General features: G+C 40.1%; 1 protein-coding gene across 2 annotated transcripts in view; it reads left to right on the plus strand.

Moving 5' to 3' along the window:
* Positions 1-23,029, plus strand: part of NAV3 (neuron navigator 3) — a 273,197-nt gene that overhangs the window by 194,689 nt on the left and 55,479 nt on the right. For both annotated transcript variants that reach the window (XM_009646282.2, XM_009646283.2), the window contains exons 13-16: positions 13,059-13,191; positions 16,595-16,871; positions 19,024-19,729; positions 21,284-21,772. In XM_009646282.2, the coding sequence (XP_009644577.1) occupies positions 13,059-13,191; positions 16,595-16,871; positions 19,024-19,729; positions 21,284-21,772 (1,605 nt within the window). The remainder of the gene's footprint in view (positions 1-13,058; positions 13,192-16,594; positions 16,872-19,023; positions 19,730-21,283; positions 21,773-23,029) is intronic.

Consider the following 23,029-nt stretch of genomic DNA (forward strand, 5'->3'; position numbering starts at 1 on the left):
GGGATTGGTTTTTTTGGGTGGTAAGAATAAATAGCAAATTTGCTTTTCATATTACTAAAGTTAATTAAAAATTTACACAGTTGCAAGGATAAGTTGCACTTAAAATGTGTGTTGTTTCCAGCCCCAAATGCAGTCACCATTTTGGAGAGATGTTTAAACTGGCTCTGAGATGGGGTGTCCTATGCAGTGGAGTGAGCTGTCTGGAGGGACCCTGCCACCAGGGGCTGGCAGATAACTGTGTCTCCAGCAGGATGCAGTGGGCACGTACACCCTAGGAGGTAGACAAGGGTCCTCAAGTGCCAAAGTCTCTTCCCCTTACTGTCTGTATCAGCTGCTCCATTCCTCAAGCCCACGTGCGTGGCTGCAGTGGGCTGGGGAGGACCAGCCCAGAGGGCTTTTGTCACCACTTCTTGTTTGGTCCCATCACAAAATCCTCTTTCTGCCCCTCGGTGACAACCTCAGCACGCTCCCTAGCCACCCAGAATCCCTGAGAAACAGCCAGAACCAAATTCCTTAAACATTTGGTAGATCCTAACATATTAGGGGAGTAAATCCACTCAGGCAGTTCTTTATGTGCCTGCAGGGATATCAGGCATTGTTTTTCTCCTGCCGTGCTGACAAGCTGTGTCAAGGGTGTCTTAAATCCATGAGCACCGTTTTTCTCTTTTAGTCAATCTGGCAATAATAGTAATTTCAGTACTTTCATCCCTCGGAAAGAGAGAACTCATAGTGAGATACATTAGTGCTGCCACCTCTTCAGCTGAAAGGGGGGTGCTTTTAATGTGCTGTTTCTCTGAATGTTGAGCTAAAAACAGCCAAAGGAAATACTCTGTTATCCAGAAGAACTACAACTTTCTAAAGGCTTTGGGTTCTTCTTTTCTTGAAGGAAATTGTTTACAAAACAGACTGCAGCAATGCCTTCAGGAAACAGCTGTCACTGTACTAGGAAGAATACAAAAAAAATTTAGGATGCTTAAAATACCACAGTTATTGGTGTTTCTTGCATATCTATAGAGTTGGTGAAAATTTGCCATTTCTTTTTAGCTCCAGTTTTGCAATAAATGATGAGTGAAATGGGTTTTTTTAATTTGTCACAAGAGAAATTTAAATATGTTTGATTTAAGAAAAAAAGTATCTTTTTAAAGTTTCATTTCAAGCATCCATTTTATGTTATCCTTTATTAGTCATCTATACATTTTTTCATAATACTAGCATATGGTATAATATTTCATTGAAGATGCTTTAATTTAGAAAAAGGTGGGTTTGTTCAGTATTAAGTAGAGTTTTCCATGTATCAGCGATATTTTGGCCTGTCACAGTCCAGAAACCTGGGCAATTTACTTGGCATGCAACTCACTTCTTACAACCTTTTTTTCTCCTGACTCCTAAAAATTGGATAAGGATTAGGTTGAAGCCTGAAGTAATTGTTCCATAAATGAGCTGCTTCTGCCCTAGTTGGCAAGGTGCTAAACACATGACACGGGGATTCTTCAAGAGATGATGGGACCAACAAAGACTGGGTACCACTGGTATATGGAATAAAAATATATACATCTGGAAACTTTCAGTGATGGAATTGATCCCAGTTGTGGTCTCTGAGCAGAATCAAAATACTATGGATCAATGATTGCTGTTAACGATCATGGGAAAAGGGGCCATGAAACATAAGGTCCAGCTGAATAGCATTTAGAATTGCTGCAAAAGTCTGGTGCAAGTCAGGATTAAATATAACATCGAACTCTTTAAACAGAATTTATCTAAACCTAACCAATATCAATAATCTAAATGCCCAAATAGCTCTTTAATGGAGAACAAGAAAATCTTTAACAATTGGGGAATTGAAAAAGAAGTCAAAAAATTGCTAGGATGACTAAACCTCTGCAAATCAGTTTGGTTCTGAAATCTGTGTTTTCTAAACTCAGCAGCCTGACCTTCATAGGGAAAAGGCTAGAAGGAATTAAAAATCAGGAAAAAACCCTCCAAATCTCAAAACTGAATACAAATGCTCCATGAACCTATTTATTTAAAAGAGACTAAAGATATGCGTAAACTGGATTAAACTTTTTTTTTTTTCTTTTTTCCTTTTAAGCAGTCTGGTTTTGGCCCAGAATTCATGTATGTCTGATACATTTAATTCATATCTCACATTTCCTCTCAGAGAGACTTCTGCTTTGCCTCTGTCTTCACACGGCTCTGCATTTTCATGAGAGTTACAAACTATACTTCTTTTGAACCTTTATGTTTTCTGCGAAGTTTGATTAAAATCAGCCCGCAGTTTTGAGCAGTGATGAGCAAGGGCCTGAAGGGCAGATGCACAGAGAGCACTGAAGCCTTCTAAAATCAGGTCACGCAGAAGCAAGAGAAAGTCCCTTCCTGCTAAAGCAGTAACCTGGGTCTTTACTCAGCAAAATGTGGGAAATAAGCAACAAGCGTGAGTGACAGTCCTGACAAACAAAACCAGGAGCAGAAAGAGCTTTATGTTCTGCTTAATTCGTCCTTTGCCAAACAGGTTGTTGTCGTGATGCTGACTGCAAGCAAGTAAGCCTATTAGGCTTCAGATAATAGGCTTACCCTGTTATCTGAAAATATTTGTGTGGATCAAGCTCTCAAAGAGTTTCAACGGTGAAGATTTTTATTAAGAAGCCCTTTAGGCATTGAACTAGCAGCTTTTCCTACAGTGTCAACTTGTTGCTAAACTCAACAAACCAGCATCTTGTCTTGAGACTGGCAGAGAAAAACTACATTGAACGACGGTGTGTGGGGGGAAGCCTGTTGCTTCCAGTCACTTCCCAGATAAAATTCACCCCCTGCTTTCAGAAGGGCTGCATTTCTGACTGTGCCCATGCATGGTGGGAGGCATCCCGCTCCCACGGTGCTCTCTGCACTCCTTGGATGGCAGTGCAGGGCCGCGAGTCTGGGACCATGCTATGTCTACGGGTAGGTGGGTTATCAAGGAGTGCTGCAATGAGGTGACAAGGATAGGAGTTGTCCAGCACTAAGTTGTTACTTTCAGCTTACAGTTGTAGAGGATGATTTAAAAAAAAAAAAACCACAGCACCATGAATTTACAAATGAAGTATAACAATTTTGGTTTAGTCTCTGCTTACCATGTCTTTCCATCCTCAGCAAAGCACAATGTGGGGTAACAAATGTCTCTCACAAGCCAAAAAACCATCTCCAAACCTTGCTTTACCCCAGCAGCAAAGCTGCACAAAATTTCTCGTTTTAAGTGTTGCTATTTCATGGAGACTGATGAGTATCATGACCAGAATGAACACATATTTACTTCTCATCATTCTGCTAACATAGTTATGTATGTTTTTTTCTTCAGATTGGGTTTAATCATATGCAAGCAGGAAAAATAAATCCCTGCTTCTGCACGTAAGCAAAAAGTAGGACAGGTAGTTTTAGCAACAAATACTCTTAAATGTGAGAGACTATGCACAGCAGAGGAGGTCACCAGTAAATCAGGACTTTAATATCAGGCAGATAATTACTGGAAGAGTTCTCCTCTGAACAATTATCAGGAGGATCTGTTTGGTTTCTTCATATACTGTAAAGACAAGGTTGAGTAAAGAGCTTTGATTTTTCAGTACCTCCCTCCCAGCTGAAGCTCTGACTGACAGTTTGCAAAGGTGAATGGCAAATTCAGTTTATCTCAGGGTGTTTAAGATGCTGTTTTCAATATGATTTTCCTTCAAATACCAATGTGGATCCATGAGATATTTAATTATGCTTGTGGGATCTCATGTCTCTCTTCACATTTGGGGATGCAAATTGACCATAAAGTGAAGAATGATATTTTTACTTCTTAAAGTGACAAGGTAACAAGGAATAGAGTTTTATATTGCTTTTGTATCTTCTGAAGAACTGTACAGGCACTGTAATTTGTTTATTTATGTCCATTCAACTGATGTTAATTAACTTGTCTGAATCTACATTAGAAAAATTTAAACATCTCTTGGATCCAAACAGTGTATTAAAAACATAACAAGCAGCAGCAGGAAGATAATTCCATCAAAAGCTTTTCTCCCTTGGTTTGTTATGGTATTGTCAACAGTTCTTGATGGAATTACTTCCTTACATCTTTGTTCAGCCCATATATTACTATTTTCCATAGACTGTTTGAAATGTAATTAAAAATGGATGCTGTTTATCTGCCTCGTGCAAAAAAAAAAAAAAAAAATCTTTTCTGCTTGGATATTTATTATTTTATTCAAGTAACACTTGCCTAAATTCCATTTTGCAAAGTTCTTTCTTCTGACTGTTGATACATTCTGTTATGAATTTAGAACTAGTTAATGACTTTCTGCTGTCCCTATCATGTCAGATTAAGTGTTGCGTTCAGAAATAAGTGGAAACCAGAAGGGATTCTGACAAAGACTTATTCAGATCCTAAGGTGTAGGTATGCAGGTTTTGCAAGGTATGTATAATTGTCACAATAAATGTAAATCTTCCATCAATTCATTTTTTTTTTCCTGCAGGCTCTAAAACCAAATTATTTCTTAAAGCACTTATTAAATGCTTGGAAGAAGAAATATGGAAATACACTGACCTTGCAAAACCGCATTTTGCTCTAATTGTGCTCTTGGGCTAAAAGTAATTTCTGTAGTAGAATATAATTTTCTAATTGGATCTTCTTACAAAAAAAATTTCAAACGTGAAATAAAAAATCCTCCCTAAGTGGTACTGCATGACAGCAGGTGCATAAATGCATTATTATTCTTTTTAATTGTAAACCATTTGCCTTAGAATATGCTGCATGCATCCATTTTGAAATATATATGACATGACTTTCTATCCATGACCTCAGAGTAATTCAGGATTAACGCTTCAGTGATTGCCTTGTTTGGGTATGACAGGTAATGCATTACGCTTGCCAAGGAAAAGGTGGTGAGCTATGAGTCCAACTGGCTATGTTTCCATTTAGCTATGAGGATAGAATAGCTATAATGAAATTTATAGCCCCTGCAAGTTTCTGGTTTGCTTCAGGGCCTGGGTTTTGGCTCTCACAGTCTGTGGATTGAAACAAAGTATTGATTTTATGAACCCTGTGCCATCTTGAATCTGTCTGTGAAGGGTCAGTGTGGCTGCTTTATGAATAATGAGCAGCTGAGCTCACAGCAAAAGATTTAAAACGGATTAATTCATGATGAATTGAACTTTGAAGGAGAAAGTTTGCCAGCTGATATACTGGCACGCTAGTGAGGAGTTGCTTTGAGTAAAACAGTCCAATTATTTTCTTATCTTTTCTTCTTAATGAGCTAAGAGATCATTTCTATTCTCAAAAGTCAATTAGGGGAGTAGCTATAAAGTCTTTATTTTAGGCTGAATCCTGCCTTACTCTCCTGAAACATGCCCTGAAATATTGGTCAGAGAGGATGGTTCATGGCAGCAGCCTGGACTGCGTGTTAATATTCACTTTACTGGTGTGCTGTAGAGAAGCACCGTTCACCTCCATGGAGTGTGTCGTGGAGGCTGATTTATGCCTTGTGTTCCCGGTTTTATGGGAGGCGGGGGGGACACTAGCTTAAGCACAGACTGATGGTCAACGAGTTCTATCTTCCTCTTGCAGGGCTTGTGTGAGTCGTGTAAAGATGTGCTAGGTTCAAGCTTTCTACTGTGGGTGTCTGGTTTAAGTCCTCTACCTCACTCATATCTCTCCAGGCTGTCTGCTTACCCTTTGGATGTACCCGCCTTTGTCTGCTGACTACCTAGGCGATTAAATGCCAGCCTTTGATTTCCTAACTCACGTTTAATGGAGATGCCTTGGGCATCACTGACACAAGTTGTCTTACACTCCAGGTAGCCCCTCACTTCACAGGTGGCTAAATTTGGGGATTTTGCTTTTTTAGGGCACAATTGGCTAATTTAAATAACTATCCAGTACAGCTGAGGCTGTCCCAGCCCTAGCCACTGTAGTAGACTAGTATACTAGCATCTTATTTGACAAACATGGAAGTAGACTGTACTAATAAAGGTAATTGCTAGTGCCTCTCATACCTCTGCTGTTTCTATAACAATTGTGTAGAGACATCCAGAGGCTCTAAGAGAGGGACATGGAGACCTGCATCATCTGTGGATTCATTAACATAAAACAGCCAGCTGCTTGCAGCCAGAGGAAGGGATAACACCTCACTACCCATCTTTGATCTCCTCTTAGTATGGATTTGTAGATCCTCAAACATACACTCAGGAGTTAAGTTTCTGTTTAGCCCTGAATGCTACTCTTTTGTCACGATCTCAGTTATTTTATTTGTCCTCTAAGACCATTTCCCCAGCAGCAGAAATACACGTGGGCACTGCACTGTATGTACCCACTACGGTAATGAACGATTTAGAAGTGTTTAAAAGTGTTTTCAGCTTTTGAAAGCTCAGAGTTGCTATAAAAAGCAAGTAAAGGTTGTTTTGCTAAATGTGTTTGTTCAGATTCCCCAAATCCCAAATCCATACACAAGTCCCTGGGGATATGTAAACTCCACTGGCATTAGCAAGAATGTGACTAAGGATTTCTCCTTCCTAAGCAAGACACAGACACATCGTAGGTCTACTACTGTGGTCTAAAGCCCTTCATGTGCTGTACAAAGCATGTGACAAGTAAAATGCTATTTTCATGCAGAATTACAAACCTCCCTAGATAGAACAGTTATTCTGATTAAATGAATGCTTTAAGAGGAAAGGTTTTGGTCTGGATTTCCTAGAGCTATATTCTGCAAGCTGTAGTTCCTGCTTCTGCTTGCAAAAACGGGTAATAGACCAAAGGAAAAAATGCCAGCAACTTGTCAAACTATGCCAAAGGCTTGATGCATTGAAGGAACCATACTTTTCCAGTAGACTCGATAGCACATTGATTGGAGTCTTGCTGCCTTCATACGTCTGATGATCTGCTTGTAAAAAGCTTTTTCATTTGCATACTTAGGCCACTTTGGCTGGAGGTGCTATCAAAAATTAATGAAGTATGCCAATGTTGAAACAAATTCCAGGCAATGACCCAGTTTATCAGTATGGTGGACTTCACTGAGCTGGCAAGTTTAAGGGCTTGTAGGAAAATGCTGAAAATAGAAACAGAAAGGGTGGAAGGAACAATCATTGTGGTTGGGCGCTCTGCCGTGTCATGTCTGCAATTAAAGACTCTTTTGATTTTCTGAAACAAGTACTGTGAAAGGAGCATATTTTAGGTATCCATGGAGCTAACACAGATTGTTAGTACCACTTGTGATGTACCTTCAGGATTTGTTGCTCTCCCAATGCAGTGTATTTTGAATTTTCAGCCATCATGCAGAACACCTAGAATAATTTTTTGCATATTTCTGTAGGTTTTCATTATTTTGGGTACGATCAAGTATTATCTGGCTTGTTTCATTGCATCTTTGCCCTAGAGCTCTGTCGCTTGCCCACCTGCTGTGTGAAATAATGTCTTATCCCATATAAAATATTCCTCATTTGAGTCATAAACTCCAGTGTGTGAACTCAGAATTGCATTATTTTCAAGCGAAGAAAACCAAATGCTTGTGGAAAGCAAACACAAAAGTGTCATGAGCACAGCTGAGTTCAATTTATCTTTCCATTTGAGGGAATACTTGTGGGAATACACTCATAATCTCTGTTCAGCTCTACACTCTGATGTTAAGCACCGGGTATTTTGACTTCAAACACCTTGCTATTTCTAGAACAACTATACAGTAGGAAGGTCAATGAGAGGATTCTAATGGGGAGATCTTTTCATTATTAGCGCACACTAATGAAAGCAAGACAAAGTGATAGTGGAGACTAACCCATTGTGTAGATAGCAAGTTATGGATTCCTCAACTTCATGGACTATTTGATATGATCAAGGAGCTGGAACTTTGTTTGAAGCATTTGGAGCAATTTGTGGAGCATTAGGTTGTGTACAATATGCATAGCCACCTTCAGAAATTAAAGACAACATGGAATTCTTCTCCATCATCTGTTATTTCTTGCTTCAAAATGGGCAAGACCTGTTCAGATTTGAAAGATACAGGCTAGGATTAGAGGATGAGTTTTAGCTAGTGCAAGTAATCTCATAGGCACACCTAGTGCATCAAGGAAAACACAGATCTAAGCAGAAAGAATATTGGTAATGTTACTGCAAAGAGCCTGGGCAAACTCAAAGAGCAGGAAGCATGTTTCTGGATGCAGGTTGTAACACAGTGGCCATAAATCTAACCAGGAGATGGGAGGCAAGCCACCCCTTGGTGCCTATCACATGGTTGAGCACACTTTTTCTAGCTTCCAAGGTGAAGGGAAGACTCGTACTGCAGTACAGCTTCCCTGCTCAGGTTCAGCCCTGTGTATGACTGAATTGATGGTATAATTATCAGAATGAAGTTGATAAAGCCGAACATTACTCATGCTGTGTGAAAAGAATGTAATGTGGTTGTAAAAGCACTCAGAAATAGCAAGAAAGGTTGCATGTGTAACCTTAATTCAGATTTCTTGTGTACACAGATTTTCAGGCAATCATGGCTTGGTCATCAATATCCCCCAATCTCTAGACTCCTTATTTTATATAATGTGTAGATTGAAGGTGTTCAGTTTCAAAGCAGTTATTTGGCATTTTGTGTATTCCTTGTTATTTGTCATGCGTGGCCCCTTATTTTATTTCTCATATACCATTTGAACATTTTTCTAAAAAGAAAGGGCTTCTTTTAAGGTACTTTTTAGTGTAGTGTCTGAGCATCCACAGATATCAGAGACTGTGTTTTCCAACTCATTTGTGCATGTATTGTGTCCATTTTACAGATGGAACGCTGAGGTACAGCGATAGTAAGGCCAAAACCAGCTGCTGGTTTTTGACATGCAGTTTGAGTTGCTGGTAACCTAAATTTTAAGATACCCCTGCAGCAAACTATAGGTTCAAAGCACACATTTGCAGGCATTACATCTTTGCAAATGAGATACTAAGCTCTAAAGAAAACTAGAAGCTTGTTAAAAATGTTGGTTAAAGCAGTCACCTGTGAGATACTAAGCTCTAAAGAAAACTAGAAGCTCTTTATTGGTGTTCAGCTTGTTAAAAATGTTGGTTAAAGCAGTCACCTAATATCTTGCAGGTTGCAGGGAGTCTGGTACACCAGGGGCTTCAATCATGCTTCATATAGTCCCTTTTGTTACAGAAGTCTTTCAACTTATTTTTAAAATGACAGAAAGCAGCTTGCTTTAATGCAGAATTCAGATTCATCCCTGAAGCAGTGCTCTTCTAAGCACTAAATTAATGAAGCGTTTCTAGAGAAAAAATAGCATGTGGTTGTGTTATCAAAATCTGTGTTGTTACGTACATTCACAATGAGACTAGTGACTTCTGGGCTTTTGCTTGCTCTCTCTTTGCTGATTTGAACCCAGAAGTAGGCAACGCACAGCAGGCTGAGCTGAGCTGCTGGGTAGGGAGGAACCTTTGGCCAGTCAGCTGAAAAAAAAATCTGTCAGGCTTATGCAAACAGTGATTTTGAAGAGATTTATAAATTATCCAGATTTGAGAGGATTTCTCTTAGAAACAGCAAAATGCACGTCTTGAGTGTGAAGATTATGGCTTGCTGATTTTCAAGGTTCTTCTCCAGTTCTTCTTGGAATCCAGGGGTTTCTCAAAGAAAATGGTGCCAGAACTTGTCAAAACAGGGCATTTTTCTCTTAGCCTCAGTCTCCCAGACAGCTGAACTGCATTTTCTGACATTTTCTTTTAAAGAAATCGACCAGAGGCTGACACCCAGCAAGAAAATAAATCAGATTTTGCCAATGTTATAAATAGCTAAAATGTGGTTTTAAAAAGGGAAGTGATGCCAGGCATTAATAAGCAGCAGTGCTAACCTGACCTGTCATAAACTCTGTAGGTTTCATGAAAGAGGTAAATAAATGAAAGATAAAATGAAAATGAAAGTTGAATCTTAGTATATTAAAACCCTATATGAAGTCCCTTAGGTTTGACAATGAATATTGTTTTGATGAGGGGTAGGAGAAACAAGAACAAAAATTGCAGTGAGAATTTGCTGCAGGCTCCCAAGAATGGGTTTTCAATCTCAAGGTGATGCACGGCTAATTTTACTAGATTTGGTTGTCATACATTTGCCAGTTTAAAGGAGCAGTGAATATGCATCATCAAGAATTTTTTCCAAATCACAAATAAGGCATCTTCATTATCCAAAAATTATATTAACTCAACTGATAGCAACTATATGATTTAGACATGGGGAAAGAGGGCTGAAAAGGTGGAAAACAGTAGCTACTGAAAGATAAAAGATCTAGCAAGTTAAACCAGCTCTGGACAATGCACTAAAATAAGCACAGAACAACGATCTTAATTGCCAAAAGCATGGCCAATATGGTCTGTTTTGTTGGAGTTTTCCATTTTTACTATGTATTTTCAAAAGGTTGGTACAAAACGCTCTTTCAAGTAGGAATCGGTTTCTCTAACAGTCTTTAGAAAAATGCCATAGAGGAATGGAAGAGGTTTTGGATCTTCCTGTTTTTCACAAGCATACTGAGTATTAGTAGAAATTTGGGGGTATGAAAGCCGCCAAATTTAGAAAACATCTTGAGCACCTATCATGAGAGAAACAAATTCCAGACAAATATAGTGACGACTCTGAAAGGTCAGTAGTGGAGGTGTCAAAATAATCTTCTCTATGTCTTACAAGATGGCCCTGAGTGTTCCCAGAACCCACTAATAATCCACTGGTGAGTGAGGTGTGATGAGTGTGAAACACCACAGAGAAGCCATGACAGAAAGGAAACACGATTGTAGCCATTTTTGCTTGTAAACTTCATCTGTAGAGAACATGTTTATACTTTGTGAATGAGCTGAAGTATTACAGAATTTAGGAAATGTGAATCTTCTTGCAGAGAAAAATGAGCATGCAATGAAATGCCCCAAATTAAAATAGAATAAAATAACAAACAAACACGGGGAAACAGGATTAAACATTGATCTTGGTCCCCAGGGTCTTAAGGCAGACTCAGGAAATGGATGGTCAAATATTAATTGCCAAGAATGTCATCCATTAAAAGTTCCTGTTGCTTGTGAAAGTACCCAATACATCTCATTTTGGATCTCGCTTATCTTTTTTTTTTTCTTTTTAAAAATATCTTTTAATGAGGGTGTATTATCTTTTCTAAAATCTAACCACATTTAATATTACTTATGTTTTTATCCATCTTTAAGGTTCTCGGTCTTAACACTGTTATAGAAGGTATATTCCCATGTGGTACATAGCATTTGAATAATGGCTTTTAGCATCAATGAAATTCCCTATCCCATTAGACAGTGAAAAATACAGAAAGTGTAAATGACTAGTGCTTCAGAGATGGTTCTTATATGAATGTGGGCAGCCTATAAGGTATGATATTATAATTGCTTAGATATTAGTATTTTTTTTATTAAATGACTCATGTGTATATTACCTGGAAATGTTGCAGAAGACATATTTATTTGTAGTCATTGTACTCAATGGTGGAAAGTACAGCACTGTAATAAACTCTTGCCCTCTGAAATCTGTTTATCTTGTCCCTGAGCTGGCTCACTGATGTGATTTTCTACCTTTCGCAAAGCAAAGGTAATGCTTGTGGCGGTTGCTATGATACAAGAGCGGTGCACTGAACTTTCTGGTGCATCAGCGCACATTTTGTACCATGCAGTTCACTGTCACTGCTGTTATGACTTTCTAAAGCCTTCCATGAAGAAGCGGACAAGTGAATTTAAATATCCCAAAACACCACGTGTAAATAAGGCTTCGCAGATATTTTCCTTGTTTGCTCTGAATGATTAGTAACAATAGTACTAAGCTTTCAGTCGACTGTGGGACTGAATTTTAGATTATTTGTAAAAGGCAGCTCATGATGTAGGCTACAGCAAAACAAGGATATCATGTACTCTCATTTGTGTTTTGAGCTTTACCAACATGCATAAACGTGTCACCTAGCTTTGTCTCTCCAGAAGTTATGTGTCTAGAACAGGTTTTATCAACCCACTCCTCTCTAGGAGAGGGAAAGACACCTTCAGTGGACAGTTCATCCCACAAACCTGAGACATTTTAAGCCAGGTTGAATTACCTCCCAGAGGAGCCTGCAGCTTTGTACTGGTTAGAGAGGGCACCTAGACAGATGGCTTAAATGAGATGCCTAACTTTTATATACCTAAAACTGTAGGACATTAATCCCACTGCAAGTGATAAGGTGAATATTTTTCAAACTCTGTGGTCTGCGAATAATCCAAAACAAGATTAACAAGTGGAGGTGCAGCAAAAATGGGAGTACACTGCTGTAGATGGCAATAAGCTGAGTCATAACACCATGGAGAAGCAATTTTGCAGAGAATGGTCTGAGAAACACAGATCAACCTCCTTTCCGTGCAAAAGCAAGGCTTTCATGAGAGTAGGTAAATGACATTTCTATAAAGAGAAGCCTTTCTCTCATTTGCATTCTCTGCCTCAGTCTCCCAAAGCAGAAGAGCTGACAGCCTGTGTTTCCTGAGAGATGTATAACGTGTTCTCTGTCAGCTCCGGTGACCGTATTGTCAGGGAATCCTATTTTGATGACATTGCACCCACTAGACAAAGGCTGAAGACAAGAAAATAAAACTTTTGGAAATACTGTCTTCCGGCTGACAGTTGATTAGGCTGCACAAGAGATATTTCTTTTATTTTTCTGTAGCCTGGAAATCCATCAGGTGTTCTCCAAGCTATTAATAATTCTTTGGCTAGCAATAACAGGTAGGTTTAATGGATTTCTTTGCCAGTGTACTGAATGTGATTGCAATGAAGCATGAAACAACCTGTTTTAATGACTTACACTAGTGCTTGCTTAGACCTGGTGTTAATTTTTTAAAAGACACCTGGGTCTTTCATTAATTGAACAAGCAACCACTTGACAGTGAGTGAATAATTAATTAAAAAGTCTGAAAACTAATATTCGTTGTACATTAGGAACTATTACTGAAAATTTTTCTGGTAAACCTCTTGAAGAATAAGTAATTGCATCTATTGATTTTGAGATGCTTTCTGCCTATTGACACGCGGTGTGTAAAGTAGATGCGCTCCTTTCTCTGCAGCTGGGATGACAGCAGCTCTGTTAGTAGCGGCCTCAGTGACACTCTTGACAACCTCAGCACAGATGATTTGAATACCACCTCATCTGTCAGCTCTTATTCCAATATAACTGCCTCTTCAAGGAAGAACACTCATGCTCAGGTGAGTAGCTTTTCATTGCCATTTCTTGCAACACCCCGCAAGCGCGAAGGGTAACAAAGAAAAATATTTAGTATCAATGCCTCTGAAGCAAATGAAATATTCATATTTTGCAAACTCCTCTATCACATTTGTGTGCAAGAAGCCCATGGACCCCACTGACTCAACCTGATCCACAGGCAGACCCCTCAGATGCCCTCATCCCAGGGCACATCCCATTGCTGGAGGTGCCGGCTGGCGAGACCCTGCTCTGCCCGCCCTGGGGGAGCCCCCACTGGTCCCAGCCCCAGGAAACCCCCAGCCCCTGCTGCACCCTAACACAAAACCCCACAATATGACGGGCTCTGTGATGGCTGGATTTCTACTCACTTCATCCCATTTGGAGTATCTCTTTCAACAGATAGCACAATTTAAAATGAAAAAGTTTTCCTCTTTCATGAGCTGACACATATCAGGGAGGAAATACGTAGGCTGTACTGTCCTTTCCCTGCTCTCTCCACTGGGAGAAACGAGGCTGAAAGGAGCCCACAGATGGCAGAGCTTCTCTTCTCCCCAGTTAGGTCCAGGAACGAAGGTGTCACATGGGCCCACAAGCTGACAATTCATAGTGTCAAAATAGAGTTCTGAGCAGCATACAACCGCAAGCTATATGCATAATACACATATGTGTTTGTGTGTATATATATCATAGAATTATTAAGATTGAAAAAGACCTCTAAGATCATTAAGTCCAACTGCCAACCCATATGTATATAAAAGCCCTTGTGCCAGGTTTCCCAGTATTTCTTCCCAGCTTCCCTCAATATTGCAAGTGAGGAAAAAAAAATACAGAATGCTTTCAGGACTCAGTTTTCCACAAAAAAAGAAAGAAAAACAGAAGAGTTAGTCCCAATAGAAAAGTATTCTCTTCCATGTCATCTCCTGTTTACAGGCAGGGAACTTCAAGACTGAACACTCAGCATAGGGAAGAGTTGTGGCCTCCAGTGATTTGATGTCAAGCATTTAGGACACAAGGCTGACACAATTCCATTTAGACTCCTGCAGGCAGCCAGTGCCTGCAATTCGGAGATCTGTTTTGTAGATGTACATTGTGGCAGACTTTGTCAACAGCAGAAAAACACGTATTTGTCATTTCCTCCAGACAATGGGGAAATAAAGTTACTTTGGGAATGGAAATTACTTTAATCTGCAGCAGGACAGATTTCAGACCAGCCAGCATCATACTCGTGCAAAGATACTCGCACAGGAGCCAGGATTCTTCAGCTCTTACCATTGCCTTTCTCACCCTATCAAGTTCTCCCATCTGGAGATCTGCCTCTTCCCTTTCCCATCAACAATGATGGCCAGCTAGTCCTGGCTTACTTATTCCACTGCATCCTCATCATCGTTATCGTCATCATCATCATTGGGAATTGTCAGGCTGACTGTTTAACTCTTTGCGTGTTTTTAATTGGAGTGATCTCATGTTCTAGCTGCTCAGCCAGATGCTATTTGCAATTTGTTCAGTGATCGAAATGCAGCCATGTTTAAATGTTGCTTTCCTGCCAGAGTTCCTTTATGTTATGAAGGCTAGGAACAGACCTTTACCAGGCAGATTAATCAAAATACACTGTTCTCCATGCCAGCCTGCAATCTCACTCAGAAGCTGAGATGAGCAGAATATGTAAGTATTTTGCCAGCTTTTTGCCAGGTGTAAGGCATACTCATGCAACACAGAGATCCCTTTTGCAGTCTTTTTAAGTGATCGGAGCAGTGCAAGCTGGCTATAGCCTGCGGCAGAAATTGCGTATTTTGTTGTTGTTTTCGTATTAAAAGAGGATTAACATCATTTTTCGGATCCCATAACAGTGAAGAGAGGCATTTAGAAAGTAGTATACTTGCCATTTCTTGGAAATGATGCAGTTTGCTTTAAAAATGTATAGCTATGTGTTTATAACCATTCATTTATGAGAAAATTTCTGGGAGCGTTACACATGTTTTAACAATAACACTAATGAAATCTCTTTGCTGAGGGACCCTGAAATATTTGTGTAGATGTTTCCTTGGGCTCTTTTCCCATCAGTCCTTACCCAAAATCTGTGCTAGTGTCTCCAAAGCACATATGAAATTATGGAAGTGCAGAGAGATTTTGCATTTCGTACGCCTCAAATGACAAATATGTAAACAGCAGCTGATTATTCTGTCGGTCATCTAATCAGTATTAATCCTACTTATGACAGCAGTGCCTAGGAAACAGCCACAGAGGCGTCTCTGTGGAGAAGGAGTTGTGGCAACACAGAATAATAAATAGTCGTCCCCTGAATGCGATCCAGTTTACAGCCCCACTTAGGCTGGCTGTATGAGGATAGGGCCGTGGTTATATCAGCTAAAAGTAAGAGTGATACCTGAGAGCAGCACCACTTTTTGCTGTCAGAGAGGGTCTGAGGTAAGAAGGACTGGTGAGATGATGATGTGCAAATAAGGCTTGAGGCTGAGGTCAGGAGGCTGCAGGAAAACCCTGGGAGGAAAGGTGACAGCAAGCAGCCTGTCAGCACAAAGAACGTGAATCTTGTCAAGAGCAGAGGGTAGGGTCAGCCTCCAACATTTCAATTTAAGCCACTTTCACAGCTTTTCATTGGGCTGTTCCCTGCAGCACACCCTTATCAGCACCCACCAGGGCCAGCAGCTGTTGCAGGGGTGTTAGGTCCTCTCTGGGCCATCTTCCACAGGGGCCTGAGTTCTGGAGCAAGTGTGACCCCAGCTGGTTGCCTTCACCCTGCTGGCGGGTAGTGCTTGTGTAAGTCTCTTTTCTAGCTGCTCTGCTGGCTGATATAGCGAGGATGAGTTTCTTGCTAGAAACAATTCATTTCAGTGGAGGCAAACCAGTAGAAAAGCCATCAGCTGTAGCACTGATAATTTTGCTGAAGATGTTATCCTTGCTCGGTAGCAGCACAACATATTTGGTGTTTCTGGAGCCCGATTCCTAATCTGGTCAGTGGAAGATTTGGATAGGAAAAAGCAGGAAACCAGACCGAGGCGATTTTAGTATTATATTTAGGAATTGCCCCGTTCAAGCTCTTAGTAAAACCTCTCAGTGCAGTGAAATTCAGAGGGAGTTGAGGAGTCATGAGGGTATCATCACTGATGATTAGAGTAAATTATGTTTCACTTCATTATGGTTTATCTATGAAGGAAAGAGTTGAAATCTTTTGAAAATTAAAGAAAAAAGAAAAATGTCTCCCCAAAATGGGAATGTTTTTAAACTTTTGGGACCAGGATACTAATGTTTTAGAAAGGAAGTTTCCATGGCCCTAGCTACAAACAAATCGATATGCTTCTTCTCCTCCTTTCCTGTCATTTAAGAGATCAGCAAATACTGAAGATGCTGAGACTGACCATTTCTCACGCAAATCTCTTGTAGCTGAAGACGGACTCGGAGAAGCGCTCAGTTACAGACAGCGAAACTTGGGGCAGCACTGAAGAACTGAAGAAACCAGAGGAAGATTTTGACAGCAGCGTAGACAGCAGCGGCAAGTGGAAAGGCCTTCCCTCGGGGCTGTCGGAAGAGTCGGAGAAGGGGGGGCAGAAAGCATCTCTCTCTGTTTCACAGACCGGATCCTGGAGGAGAGGCATGACTGCACAAGTAGGAACAGCTCAGTCCAGGCACAAAGCAGGAACAAGTGCTCTCAAGACCCCGGGTAGGAAACTTCTGTAGCTGACATTACAGCTCTGAAAATTAGGCCTTTGTACTTAGACTTCATTTATAAGCAGTAAGGGATCTTTAGTGGGCTAAAAGTAATTAATGTATATTATCAGTGTGTGACAGACATGAGGAACTATAAGCATATTGGTAGTTCTTCTCATAAATGACTGCAAGCCAAGATTGTAATAATATACTGACTTGTTCATCTCTCTAACTCCGTTTGCTGCACTGCATACTAATAATTTATTAATCATACATGAATGTATCCATAACATAAACTGTGATTGCATTTTGGTTTACTATCATCTGAGGGCGTCAGCTTCTCTTAGGGAGTTCTTAAAAGTATTTTTGGACTCATGTCTGCCTTATCTTTGTTCTCTAGAAAAACTGTACCTTCAGTAATTGAACATATGCATAGAAATGGCAAAATATTAGAAGCTGAGATAAAAAGGTTAAGTCAGGGGACTCAAAATGAGTGTTTCTGAACTAAAGCTGAGCTGTCACATTCCAGATGCTGTAGGTGTTCCATAGTCCATTGCTAAGAAATTTAAAAAAAAAAAAAATCTTTTTGCACACTTTCTTCAGTGTTAGATGAGTTCTTACCTTCTTCTGAAAGGCCTCTCAGAAGTAGTAGCCACTTTTGCCATCTAGTTTTGAAGCAAAAATTCCAAAGTTGGCAGAAGACATCATTATTAAGACCATCTAATCCATCATTTTACTGGGGAAATACCGACCCTTTGTAGGACATTTTCTGGACTTCTGTGCTGTCCTGACAAAATCCTGCATAAGCATGCATTAACCCCCAGTTGTAAAGGTAACTAGCAAAGAACTCCTCAGAATAAACGCAAATCCTTTGTGAGGCTCTTTTGTTTCTTTGCAATTTGAACTGCCAAACATTGGTCAGCCTCTGGTCTATAGGATCCCTGCGGAACATCGCTGCAGTCAGTGGGCACACAGTTCCAGAAATGACACCTCTGTAATACTGGTTAAAAAAGGAGATACTGCAAGGGTTACCGCATGCCAAGTGAAGTTTCCCAGATCTTCTGTTTTGCTGAAGGCAAGCAGGCAGCCCCTGTGTAACACATGAACAGAGTCTGATCCGTATCTCGGCGTGTGCATGTGTTTGCAGAGCATAAAATGCGCACTGCATAAAAACATGAGTGGATTTAGTTCTGACTGGTAGGTGTTGCTCTTTATTACAGTTTAGTTCCTTAAGGCAAATTAGGCCACCCACCTCCAAAACTTCCAGAATCACTTGAAGAGTGAATTAAAAACATTGTTGTGCTGTGTATGCTCCGTATTAGAAGCACACAATAGATGCTTAAAGACAAATTAGTATAGAAACAGCAATTTTGTCTGTAAAATTGTTTGTACAAATAAGAAGAGGGTAATTTCTTCTAAGATGGAAGAAAATGTCTTATTTAAACCTTCCTGAATGTCACGATAACATTATGTAGAGATATCTGATATATATATCTGATATAAGTATGTGTCTGTGCAGTACTGAAGACAGTCTCTCAGAAAATCAAAAATCAAAAATCTTTGAAAGATATCAAGGATAAAACAAAAATTATTAACTCATGTAATTGATATTGTTATAGATCAAGAAGTTCCATACTATGACAACATAATCTTTCCCTGGTAATGTTGTGTAACTAAAACCGGAACAAATTTAGTTATAAGCTAAAAAAATGTAATCAGTGGAAACCGAAGAACTCAATAAGTGCCACTAATTTCTCTATGCATAATTAATGTCATACTTCTGGAAATGTTAATTACATGTCATGTTTTATTTTCAAATATTATTTCTTACTTATGGAAATACTATTAGTAGAAAAGAAAGCCAAATTAAATTCCTTATAGTTCATTCAGGATAATATTCTACATCCATGCTCTCCAGCTATATATGAAACTGGAAGTTCTCAGGAGAATGTCAAGCTTATAATACTTAACGCTTACTTGTAATGTATAGTACCTGCTATTGACTGCTCATGGGGGACTGAGACCAAATTGGTCTGTTTTCTTAGGGTATTTTTTCTATTTGTGTACTTTTCGATTTTGAAATTGTAACCATATAGTGTTAAAAACAGATATTGAGACATTACAGCTTAAACACAAGTGACCTTTTCAAATATACTTTTATTTAGGAAAAACAGATGATGCAAAGGCTTCAGAAAAAGTGAAAACTCCCCTGAAAGGAGCCTCCATTCAACGCTCTCCATCGGATGCGGGAAAAAGCAGTGGTGATGAAGGAAAAAAGCCTCCCTCTGGCATTGGGAGATCAACTGCTACGGGGTCCTTTGGATTCAAGAAGTCTGGGATGGGATCTTCTACCATAATCACCACAAGCGGAGCGACTATCACAAGCGGATCGGCGACTCTAGGAAAAATGCCAAAATCTTCAGCCATCGGTGGGAAGTCCAACGCAGGGCGGAAAACAAGCTTAGATGGTTCCCAGAACCAGGATGACGGGGTCCTGCATGTGAACTCAAAGACAACTCTGCAGTATCGAAGTTTGCCTCGCCCATCAAAATCCAGTGGTAGCGGGATCCCTGGTAGAGGTGGCCACCGCTCCAGCACCAGCAGCATCGACTCCAACGTCAGCAGCAAGTCTGCTGGTGCTGCTGCCACCAAACTGCGAGAGCCAAGCAAGATTGGGTCCGGGCGGTCCAGCCCTGTCACCATCAACCAGACGGATAAGGAAAAAGAGAAAGTGGCTGTGTCTGATTCCGAGAGCGTCTCTCTGTCCAGTTCCCCCAAATCCAGCCCAACTTCAGCGAGTGCCTCTGGCACACCGGGACTTAGGCAGCCAGGATCCAAATACCCAGATATTGCCTCACCCACCTTTCGAAGGTTAGTGCTTTTCTGTGAATTCCTGAAGTTGCAGTATATAAAACAGGGATTTTCAATGTGTTACGGCACTGGGCAAAAAGCCTTTTCAGGGCATATTTTGCCACAAACAGAGAACCGTATACAAAAAGATAAAAGGGTAATATGTTTTTACACAATGCAATTACTTCTTTAAGGCCTAAAGACCTTCCCAGACCTGAAATGACTGTTCCTTGAGCTTTGAGCATTTTAGGTACATTCCCATAACAGAAGTTTAAAGGCTAGAATGAGTTGGACTCTATGATCCTTATGGGTCCCTTCCAGCTCAAAGTATTGTATGATTCTAAGTTCTTATTGAATATTCGGGCACATGAGAAGTTCCCTCTCAATACTCTGATAAACCCAAAGGGAAGAAGGACGCCTCATTCAGGCACATTCTGTTACTGGAACAGGCGATGCCATGCCTGGTCCGAGAACCGAAGGGCTCTATATATAAAGTCTTTGCTTTCACTTTGTTGGCAGCTCCAGCTACAAGCCTTACATTATCTTAGCAGCTTTCTAACATCTTTCATCACAAACATTAGAAAAGCTGAATTTCAATTGTAAATGCTCTATTGTAACATTTCTGGAAGTATAAATCTGGATGAAGTATAAATTAGGTTGGAGCATTTGCACTGTTGGAGAAAAAGCCAATAGTGCCCTCTTGTGCCTAGTTACCAAAACAGCACCTCCAGGCTGCAGCTGATTTTTGTGGGCTTGGTAATATGTAAAATGGATTCTTACCTTATTAGCCATGCTTACTTTACATCACGAGAAATTTTGCATTTATTCCATATTAAATTATGAGCTGCACCTTAACTGCAGCTTAAAATGTTTCCAGTAAAATATTAAGTCATCACATGACCTTTTATTTCAACAGTTTTAGAGGATTTGGGGTTTTTTTTTCATCATCACTGTAGAATTTTCTTCTATAGAATTGCTGGAAGCAATTATGTGAAATACACCTCTGTCACGACTGCCCTTGGAGACAAACTGAGCCCATTTAGCTCTGGTGCAGTTTATTCCATCTGAATGGTTACTACATGACCGATGACCGCATGACCATCTGTGCAAAAGAACAATGAGAGAGAAATTTCCCACAAATACTTAGATGTTTATTAAACTAAGAAGGATTTTGCAAGTGTTTGTTGCAATCATTTTAGCTGATTTGAGAAGTGAAGGGTTTAAAAGCTAATGACTTAGCCGTGGGAACGCTTAATTCCTGAATTTGGGTGAAAGTGTAATCTGTTTATGCACTAATAAGACAAAAAAATGTGCTTATTTTTACTTTCTCTGGGAGGGTCTGTATGTGCAAAGAGCACATCTGAACAGGAGTGAATGCGAGCTGTTGCTAATGAAACAAACCCTCATTATTGTGATATGGTTAAGTGGATTTAATTTTGCGATGCGATTGATCAACTAGGTAGGCATGATTTTAGTAGCGGTAATTAAAAATGTGTAGTTTGGCTCTTAGGATGTTACGCCATGAATGTTTAATGTGGCTATCAGTTTCTCTAAAGCTATTTGTTTTACATTTAGGTTGTTTGGTGCCAAGGCAAGTGGTAAAGCTGCCTCTGCACCCAGTACTGAAGGTGTGAAACCCACATCGGCAATGCCCAGCCCTAGTACCACATTGGCACGGCAAGGCAGCCTGGAATCGCCATCCTCGGGCACAGGCAGCATGGGCAGTGCAGGTGGGCAAAGTGGTAGCAGCAGCCCCCTCTTCAGTAAACCTTCGGACTTAAATGCAGATGTTGTAAGCTTAAGTCACTCCTTGGCTTCCAGTCCCGCCTCAGTGCACTCTTTCACGTCAGGTGGTCTTGTGTGGGCTGCAAACCTGAGCAGCTCTTCAGCGGGCAGTAAGGACACACCAAGTTACCAGTCCATGACTAGCCTTCACACCAGTTCCGAGTCTATTGACCTTCCTCTTAGCCATCATGGCTCTCTCTCTGGACTGACAACAAGCACTCAGGAGGTTCAGAGCCTGCTCATGAGGACTGGAAGCGTCAGATCTACTCTTTCGGAAAGGTGAGCTTGCCTATAGATACAGTGACCACAAAACCAGTGAGAGGCAAAAGGACAGGAGCCAAAAAAATGAACTCTCCACCTCTTTTCCTAAAGGGGCACTGTGTAATTAGCAGCTTAGCCCTTTATGTAAAAAAGAAAGGAAGGAAGAAAAGAAAGCTGAAAATAATCACAGGCATTGGACATGGAATCAACTGCCTTTTAAGGTTTTACAAGCACTTTTTTGCATCTTGAGAAGTTTTTTTTTAGTCCCTTGTTCTGGAGAACAACCGGAGAAAAGGGGGAAACTGTGTAATTAAAGGCAAATCTAAACAGCCACAGAATGACTCCTGCATCCCGGATCTCCCTGCCGTCCCAGCAATTGGCAGCTCCAAAGCTGTATCATTGCCCTCTTGCTAACATGTCTTCTCCAGCAGTGGGACCCCACCAGTTTTCTTCCCATTAGCTCAAAGCACACGCAGAGCTGGTGGGCCCCTGCCTTCAGCTGTCCCGTCTTACCTTAAAATGCCCAGTCCTAACAAGTTGTTTCTTACACGGTAATCATTACACAGGTCCTTACTAAAATGCAGTCTCACTGGCCGGGAGAGAGTTTACAAGATGAGACCCTGACTATATGCACAGTCTTGCTGAGCGTCTGGAACAGACAAACATAAGCAAGAAGGGGTTTTCTTCTGCTTGTTCTTTTTAATATGCAGATTTTTTGCCATCTATTTTCTATTTGACTTTTGCAAGAGAGAAAAAGTAAACTTTGCAGGGCAGTAAGTAATTTTCACTTCCTGTGATTTCAAGATTTGACAATGAAACTCTTAACTTGCATGGGGCCTGAAAAGTCAATATTAAATATTTCATTAGCCTCTGATCCAAAAAAGAAAATGATACTGAGTCAGAAATACTTTAAACTTTTAAAGGATAAACTTAGTTGTTTAGAAAATATATAATTATTTGAAGGAAAAAAGATCTTTTTTGTATACAAGTGAAAAATATACAATGTTAAGAACTTTTTTCCCTTTATATAAACAGAGATTTTTTTTCAATACCAATCCTTTCCATGTAAAGATTTCACTTTCAGTGAATCAGCATTAAAAAAAAAACAACCAAACAAGATCAAACCCCTAAACAACTCTTTGCCAAATCTAGATGAAAGTCTCCGCAGATTTCATTCTCTTATGCTGCATTCATAAGTATTACGATATCAGCTAAAATCACACCTCTTACTAATATAATTGCAACACTGTAAAACGTACATTTGCATCAGTATAA

The sequence above is a fragment of the Egretta garzetta genome, unplaced genomic scaffold (assembly GCF_000687185.1).
Source record: "Egretta garzetta isolate BGI_Z169 unplaced genomic scaffold, ASM68718v1 scaffold68, whole genome shotgun sequence".
NCBI classification, from domain to species: Eukaryota; Metazoa; Chordata; class Aves; order Pelecaniformes; family Ardeidae; genus Egretta; species Egretta garzetta.